General features: G+C 37.9%; 1 protein-coding gene across 1 annotated transcript; it reads left to right on the forward strand.

The window, feature by feature from the left end:
• Nucleotides 1–4,038: 4,038 nt before the first annotated feature.
• Nucleotides 4,039–5,125, forward strand: LOC105065514 (putative P2Y purinoceptor 10). The gene has a single exon (XM_010950606.3). The coding sequence runs from the start codon at nt 4,078–4,080 to the stop codon at nt 5,119–5,121; it is 1,044 nt and encodes a 347-aa protein (XP_010948908.1). The 5' UTR covers nt 4,039–4,077; the 3' UTR covers nt 5,122–5,125.
• Nucleotides 5,126–9,154: the final 4,029 nt, after the last annotated feature.

The raw sequence follows: 9,154 nt of genomic DNA on the forward strand, positions 1-9,154 counted from the left end.
ATGTCCTGGGTAATTGGATAGGGATTGCATTCAATCTGTAGATTGCCTTGGGCAGTGTCACCATTTTAACAATATTGAATCTTCCAATCCAAAAGCATGGAATATCTTTCCATTTTTTAAAGTCTTCTTTAATTTCCTTCATTAATGGTTTATAGTTTTCTGTGTATAATTCTTTCACCTCGTTGGTTAGATTTATTCCCAGATATTTTATTACTTTGGGTGCTATTTTAAAGGGGATTGTTTCCTTACTTTCTTCTTCTGTTGATTTATCATTAGTGTAAAGAAATGCAACTGATTTTTGAACGTTAATTTTGTAACCTGCTACCTTGCTGAATTCTTCAATCAGCTCTTGTAGCTTTTGTGTGGACCTTTTCGGGTTTTCTATATATAGTAACGTGTCATCAGCATATAATGACACTTTTACCTCTTCTTTTCCAATTTGGATCCCTTTTATTTCTTTCTCTTGCCTGACTGCTGTGGCTAGGACTTCCAGGACTATGTTGAACAGGAGTGGTGATAGTGGGCATCCTTGTCTTGTCCCAGATTTTAGTGGGAAGCTTTTGAGTTTTTCACCGTTGAGTACTATGCTGGCTGTAGGTTTGTCATATATAGCTTTTATTATGTTGAGAGACGTTCCCTCTATACCCACTTTGGCGAGAGTTTTTATCATAAATGGGTGTTGAATTTTAACAAATGCTTTTTCTGCATCAATTGAGATGATCATGTGGTTTTTGTCCTTTCTCTTGTTGATGTGATTTATTACATTGATTGATTTGCATATGTTGAACCAGCCTTGTGTCCCTGGGATGAACCCCACTTGGTCATGATGTATAATCTTTTTTATGTGTTGTTGGATTCTATTTGCTAAAATTTTGGTGAGGATTTTGCATCTATGTTCATCAGTGATATTGGCCAGTAATTCTCTTTTTTTGTAGTGTCTTTGCCTGGTTTTGGTATCAGGGTGGTGGTGGCTTCATAGAATGAGTTTGGGAGTATTCCCTCCTTTTCAATCATCTGGAAGAGTTTGAGAAGGACTGGTATGGGTTCTTCTTTGTATGTTTGGTAGAATTCCCCTGTGAAGCCGTCCGGTCCTGGACTTTTATTTGTAGGGAGGTTTTTAATTGCTATTTCTATTTCCTTTCCAGTGATCGGATTGTTCAAGTGTTCAGATTCTTCTTGATTCAGTCTTGGTGGACAGTATGTTTCCAGAAACTTGTCCATCTCCTCTAGGTTATCCAGTTTGGTTCCATATAGTTTTTCATAATATTCTCGTATGATATTCTGTATTTCTATTTTGTTTGTTGTAATTTCTCCATTTTCCTTCCTTATTTTGCTAATTTGTGCTCTCTCTTTTTTCTTCTTTGTGAGTTTGGCCAGAGGTTTGTCGATTTTATTTACTTTTTCAAAAAACCAGCTTTTGGTTTGGTTGATTTTTTCTATGGTCTTGTTAATCTCTATTGTATTTAATTCCTCTCTGATCTTTGTTATTTCCTTCCTTCTGCTGCTTTTTGGGGCTTTTTGTTCTTCTTTTTCTAATTCATTCAGGTGGCGGGTTAAATTGTTTATTTGAGATTGTTATTCTTTTTTAAGGAAGGCCTGTATCGCTATAAACTTCCCTCTTAGCACTGCCTTTGCTGTGTCCCATAGGTTTTGAGTGGTTGTGCTTTCATTATCATTTGTCTCAAGGTATTTTTTAATTTCAGCTTTGATTTCCTCATTGATCCATTGTTTTTTCAATAACATATTGTTTAATCTCCATGCTTTCCTTTTTTTCTCCTTTGTTTCTCTGTTGTTGATTTCCAGTTTCATGGAATTGTGGTCAGTAAAGATGCTTGAGATAATTTCTATCTTCTTAAAATTGTTGAGGTTTCTTTTGTGCCCAAGTACATGATCGATCCTGGAAAATGTTCCATGTGCACTTGAAAAGAATGTATATCCTATTTTTGGGGGGTGTAATGCTCTGAAAATATCCACCAAATCTAGTTTTTCTATTGTAGTATTTAATTTCTCTGTTGCCTTGTTTATTTTCTGTCTGGAAGATCTGTCTAGTGAGTTAATGCAGTGTTAAAATCTTCAACTATGATTGTATTCCCATCAATATCCCCCTTTATTTCTGTTAGTAATTCTTGTATGTACTTAGGTGCTCCTATATTGGGTGCATATATATTAACGAGTGTAATATCCTCATCTTGTATCACTCTTTTAATCATTATAAAATGTCCTTCTTTATCTTTCTTTATGGCCTTTGTTTTAAAGTCTATTTTGTCTGAAATCAGTACTGCAACACTTGCTTTTTTGGCTTTTCCATTTGCATGGAATATCCTTTTCCATCCTTTCACTCTCAATCTATGTGTCCTTCTCCCTAAAGTGGGTCTCTTGTATGCAGCATATTGAAGGTTCTTGCTTTATTATCCAGTCTGCCACTCTGTGTCTTTTGACTGGAGCATTTAGTCCATTAACATTTACCGTAATTAATGATAGATGTGTGTTTATTGCCATTTTGAACTTATCTTTGCAGTTGAATTGGTATATCCTCTTTGTTCCTTTCTTCTTCCTTTTGTGGTTTGGTAATTTTCCTTTGTATTATCATGGATTTTATTTAATTTTTGTGACTCCTTTGTAAATTTTTGGCTTGTGGTTACCCTTTTTTGTAAATCTATCAACCCATTACTATAACTGTTTTTATTAAACTGATAGTAACATGATCTCAAACCCATCCTACTGTTAAAAAAAATTTAAAAAAGAAAGAAAAAAATATTCTATATTTCCCTGCCTCCCTCTCCCAGTCTCAGTGATTTGTATGTCTTCTTTTATAATTTCATGTTTACTTTATTTGTAATTCATGAGTTATCACCTTTTCAGTTGTGTGTTTCTCATTTCTGTAGCATCCTTCTGCTTTTCTATTTAGAATAGCCCTTTCAATATTTCTTTTAGCATGGGTTAATGTTGCTAAACTCCTGCAGCTTTTTTTGGTCTGTGAATCTCTTTATTTCTCCTTCTATCCTTAAGAATAGCCTTGCTGGATAAAGGATCCTAGGCTGCATCTTTTTTTCATTCAGGGCTTTGAATATATCTTGCCACTCCCTTCTGGCCTATAGTGTTTGTGTAGAGAAATCAGCTGAGAGCCTTATGGGGGCTCCCTTGTAACTTACTCTTTGCTTTTCTCTTGCTGCCTTTAGAATCATTTCTTTATCCTTGACTCTGGCCATCTTGATTATGATATGTCTTGGTGTGGGTCTATTTGGGTTCTTCCTGTTTGGGACCCTCTGAGCTTCCTGTACTTGGATATCTAATTCCTTCTTTAAGTTTGGGAAGTTTTCAATCATATCATAACTCTGTTAATAAACACAGACCTCTAAAGTTACTGAGCCTTCTGGAAAATGCCACAGTATATAAGTTAAACTACCTGTGCCATCAGCCAAATTGTGAGGCAAAGGTTATCTGAGTTGTACCATTTTTTTTCCAATCTCCTATCTTTCCAAGTCCTGCTGACCTGCTATCCCTTTCCCAGGCCTTTATCCAATGTTTCATCCTTAAACTTTCATAAACTCATCTCAGCAGTCATCTAATCCCTGATAAGTTTGCCATTCAAAATAGATTGAATTTTATCTCTCTCAAGGTTGATGATAGGGAAGTCAACTAGATCTCAAACTTTTAAAATATAGATGGAAACAATTGTAAAACTGAAATGTGGATCCCTATAAGGCTGTTGGAATATATGCTTGGGGCCTATTTGCCAGTGAAGACTTGCTTATAGGTTATATCTGCAAGTTTAATTACTTCCTCTGACTACTAAGGGAAAATCCCGACTGAGGATATTGCCAAAATAGTGATCTTTTTGATTCCGGAAAATACCTTCCACAATACTCTTATACATTGGCAAGATATTTTCAGTTTATATAGAAAAGTTTTTTTTGAATTTATGAAAGTTCATACTTGACTACCTCGTTGGTAGAAAACAAATGTATTTGTATACCCAAACATGGACTGATGTGCCCTTGACCCTATCTTTACTTTATTTTTTGCAGAAATCACCACTCTAATGATTTCCTTAAGGAAGGAACACAAATCTTCAAGATGGGAAGTAACAGTGCAAACAGTACAAGAGCAAAGTGCACTGATCTTCAAATGCCATTTCAGTACTCCCTCTATGCAACCACTTACATCCTCATATTCATCCCTGGTCTTCTGGCCAACAGTGCAGCCTTGTGTGTTCTGTGCCGCTTCATCAGCAAGAAAAAGAAAGCCATCATTTTCATGATCTACCTCTCTGTGGCTGACCTTGCTCATGTGCTGTCCTTACCCCTCCGGATTTACTATTACATCAGTCACCACTGGCCTTTCCAGAGGGCCCTTTGCCTGCTGTGCTTCTACCTGAAGTATCTCAACATGTATGCCAGCATTTGTTTCCTGACATGCATCAGCCTTCAGAGGTGCTTCTTTCTCCTCAGGCCCTTCAGGGCAAGAGACTGGAAGCGTAGATACGATGTGGGCATCAGTGCTGCCATCTGGGTCATCGTTGGGGCCGCCTGTTTGCCACTTCCAATTCTGAGAAGTGCTGGCTTAGCCAACAACACTGAATCCTGCTTTGCTGATTTAGGGCTTCAACACATTAGCATGGCATCCTCTATTGGCATGATAACTGTAGCTGAACTTGGAGGGTTTTTATTACCTGTTGTAACTATTATTTATTGCACATGGAGAACAAGAAAAATTTTACAGGAATTCCAAGTTCCCCTTCAGAATACCAAAGAGAGAAAAAAGGCTTTGTGGATGGTCCTAATGTGTGCAGTGGTATTTATTGTATGTTTCACCCCTTACCACCTCAACTTCCCATTCTTTATGATGGTTAAGCAACAAGTCTTTTCAAACTGTTCATTTATTAAGAGTACTCTATGGTTCCACATCATTTCCCTGTGTCTTGCAAATCTAAATTGCTGTCTTGATCCAGTTGTATATTATTTTATGACCTCAGAATTTCGTGATGGATTTTTGGAACGTAGTAGTTTGATTCTTCAGTCGTGTGTAAGATGCAAGGACAGTGCTTTGGAAATTCATCATAAGAAGGAGGATCTTCAAACTATCTCTCTTGAATTTTTGGATGATTCCAAGACAATGTAAAAAATAATTACCTGGAATAATCTATATGATCTATCTGTTTAGCTATGTTAACCTAAAGATTTTCTTTAAAAAATGGTGTTGTTGATTGCCTTAATGAAACATGGCTCCTTTCCCTGCATCCTCCAAATTATTCTTAAAAAAATTATTAATGCCTATATTTTCTGTGCAAATGCACTGTTTTATGGAGCATATGAGAATATGTTTTTCCTTACAGAAAGTGATAAGTAAACAAGATGAATTGCCCATCTGTTCCTCAGTAATAGGTCCTAACATTTAACTTCCTGCAAGAAACAAAATGCGAATTGAAAACAATTGAACATAGATGAATTGTCCACACACTTAAAAATGTACAGGAGAATGATATTATCCAAGCTTTATCATAAAAATATACAAGGGGGAGTGGCCAAGATGGCAGAGTAGGAAGACCCTGATCTCATCTCCTCCCACAGCACATCAAAATTACAGATACTTATAGAGCAACTATTGATGAGAACAACCTGAACACTAGCAGAAAATTTTATTTTACAATTAAAGAGGTAGAAGAGTAATCACAACAAGATGGGTAGGAGGGGTGGAAGCACAGTATAGTCAACAGCCATACCCTTGGGGAGGTGACCCACAAATGGAAGAATAACTATAATTGCATAAGTTCTCCACAAGGAATGAGGGGTCTGAGCTCCACATTGGGCTTCCCAGCCCAGAGAGTCCACAACAGAAAGACAAGCCTCTAGAACATTTGGCTCTAAAGGCCAGTGGTACCTATGTTCAGGAGAGCCACAGAGCTGTGGGAAATAGAGACTCCACTCTTAAAGGACACATACAAAATATCAGAAGTTCTGACTCCCGGGCAGAAGCAGTAATTTAAAAGTAACTTGGGTCAGACTCACTTGCTGACCTTGGAAAGCCTCCCAGAGAGGCAGGAGGCAACTGGGATTCATTCTGGGTTTGTAGACACTGGCAGCATTCATTTTTGGAAGCTCATCCATGAGGACACTGGTACTTACAATACCATTTTGGAATCCCCTTCTTAGCTTATTAGCACTACGATGTGGTCCCACCCAATAGGGGGTCAGCAGCAGTCCTGTGATGCCCCAGGCTTAGCAGTTAGCTGTGCAAGGACAAAATCCCACCCACCATCAATCTGGCTATATTGGACCCCTTGAGCTTCCAGATGCCCTTGGACCATGCCCGGCTCACCAGGGCACCCAGGATCCAGCCCCACCCACAGCAAACCAACACCAAGTCTATGAAGTCAAGACCCCAGAACCAAAGAATCTAGGACCCAGCTCTACCCAACAGTGGGCAAGCAATAGCCCTGGGATCCAGGCTTATTGCCAAGGGTGGGCACAGTTCTGGGACCTACTGGGCCCCAGTACACCCACCCCCTTGCTTGTGAGTAGACACCAATTTTGGGAACCCTGTACACTGCAGCCAGAGACCCTAGGACTTAGTTGTACCCAGTGGGTCAGAACTAGCCACAGGACCTTCTGGGTCCCAGCCCCATCCATCACTGGGCTGACACCAGCTCTGAAACCCCAGTCCCACAGCCAGACAGCTCAGGTTCTGACTCTGCACATGATGGGCTATCAGTATCTATCCCAGGACCAAGCCTCACCCTCCATTGGGTGGGCACTAGCATCAGGAAGCCTAGGACACCAGATTCACCTGTCAGGAGGCCAATGCCAGTTCCAGGACATCTTGGGCCCCTCAGCCATGGCCCAGCACAAGAGCAGATGGATCCTAGCTCTGAGATTCTAAGCCCTGCAGCCTGCCATCTCATGACATGGCCATACCCAGTAGTGGGCTGGCACCAGGAACAGGACTCCCCTGCTTATGCAGACAGCCATGGCAGGATCTGGCCCTACCTACCAGAGGACAACAATCTCCACACAAGGCAGGGCCTGGCAACAAATTGGACCAGTGGGCAGCCATGTTTACCAGTGTGTCCACAGTAGTCAGCTTGTCACAGCAGAAGGACCCACATAGCCCATATCGGGGGGCATCCCTAGAGCATATAGCTCTGGTGATAAGAGAGAAGTGTGCTACTGTTACTCATAGTATGTCTCCTACATAAGGCTGCTTCTCTAAGATAAGGAAATGTAAACAGCCTATCAAATACAAAGAAATAAAAATAGCAAATTAGTCAAAATGAGGTGACAGAGGAATATGTTCCAAATAATGGAACAAGTTAATACCCCAGAAAAAGAACTAATTGGAGATAAGCAACCTACCCAACAAAGAGTTAATAGCAGTGATTATAAAGACGCTCAGAGAACTCAGGAGAAAAAAAAATGGATAGACACAGTTAGAATAGTTAAAAATAAAAAGAGTTAGAAAATGTAAAGAAGAACCAAACAGAGGTGAAGAATACAATGACTGAAATAAAAAAAAAATACTCAAATGAATCAACTGTAGATTCAATGATATATACAAATAGATCAGCAAACTGGAATATAGAGTAGTGGAAATCACTTTAGCTAAACAGAAGAAAAGAAAACAGAATTAAAAAAATAGAATTAAAAAAAAAGAGAGAACAGTTTAAGAGACCCCTGAACATCTGAGACAATATCAAGCACACTAACAGTTGCATTATAGGGGTCCCAGAAGAAGAAGAGAAAGAGAAAGGGGCAAAAAATATATTTAAATACATAATAGTTGAAAACTTCACTAACCTAGGAAAGGAAACAGACATCCAGTTTCAGGAATCACAGAGAGTCCCAAGCAGGATCAAAGAAGACTCCACCAAGAGACATTGTAATTACAATGAAAAAATAAAATAAAATAGACTATTAAAAGCAGCAAGGGAAAAGCAAAAAGTTACATATAATGGAACTCCTATAATACTATCACTGACTTTTAAGCAGAAACTCTGCAGACCAAAAGGGAGTGCCATGCTGTATTCAAAGTGGTGAAAGGGAAAAACCTAACATGAAAAATACTCAACCTGATATCAGTCAGATTTGAAGGATATATTAAAAGTTCTACAGGCAAGAAAATGCAAAAAGAGTTCAGTAGCAAAAAACCAGCTTTAAAAGAATGTTAAAAGAATTTCTCTAAGCAGAAAAGAAAAGGCCAGAATGAGAAATATGAAAATTATGAAGTGAAAAATCTCATTGGTAGAGGCAAATATACAGTAAAGGTTGCAGATCAACCACATATAAAGCCAGTAGAAAGGTTAAAAGAAAAAAGTAGTAAAATCATCAATATCCACAATATGTGGTTAAGGGATACACATGTTAAAATAATAAATGGGGAGGATTAAAAATGCAAGGCTGTAAAAATATATTAAAACTTAAGGGATCAGCAACTTAAAATAATCATATCTATCTATCTACCTAACTAGCTAGCTATATTTAAACCTCATGGTAACCACAAATCAAAAATCCATAATAGGTACAGACACAAAAGACAGAAAGAAATCTGGACATAACATTGAAGTTATTTATCAAATCACAAGGGAAAAGAGCAAAAGAAGAAGAAATGAACAAAAATAACTTATTAAAAATTACTTTAAATATAAATGGACTATATACTCCAATCAAAAAACATAGAGTGGTAGAATGGATACAAAAACAAGACCCATATATATATTCTGCTTAAAAGAGACTTCCTTAGAATCTCAAGACACAAATGAATTGAAGGTGAGAAGACAGAAAAAGAGATGCCATGCAAATGGTAATGAAAAGAAATCAAAAGTACTAATACTTCTATCAGAAAAGAAATACTTTAAAACAAAGACTGTAATAAGAGACAAAGAAGGACATTACATAATGATAAAGGGATAGATACAAGAAGAATATATAACAATTATAAATATATATGTGCCCAACACAGGAGTACATAAGTATATAAGGCAAATGTTAACAGACATAAAGGGAGAAATTGACAATAACACAATTGTAGGGGACTTTAATACTCCACTTACATCAATGGTCAGATCATCCAAACAGAAAATCTATAAGGAAATACTGGCATTAAATGACACATTAGATCAGATGACCTCTATATCTTTCTTTCTTTTTATCTATCTATC

The sequence above is a fragment of the Camelus bactrianus genome, chromosome X (assembly GCF_048773025.1).
Source record: "Camelus bactrianus isolate YW-2024 breed Bactrian camel chromosome X, ASM4877302v1, whole genome shotgun sequence".
Lineage (NCBI taxonomy): Eukaryota > Metazoa > Chordata > Mammalia > Artiodactyla > Camelidae > Camelus > Camelus bactrianus.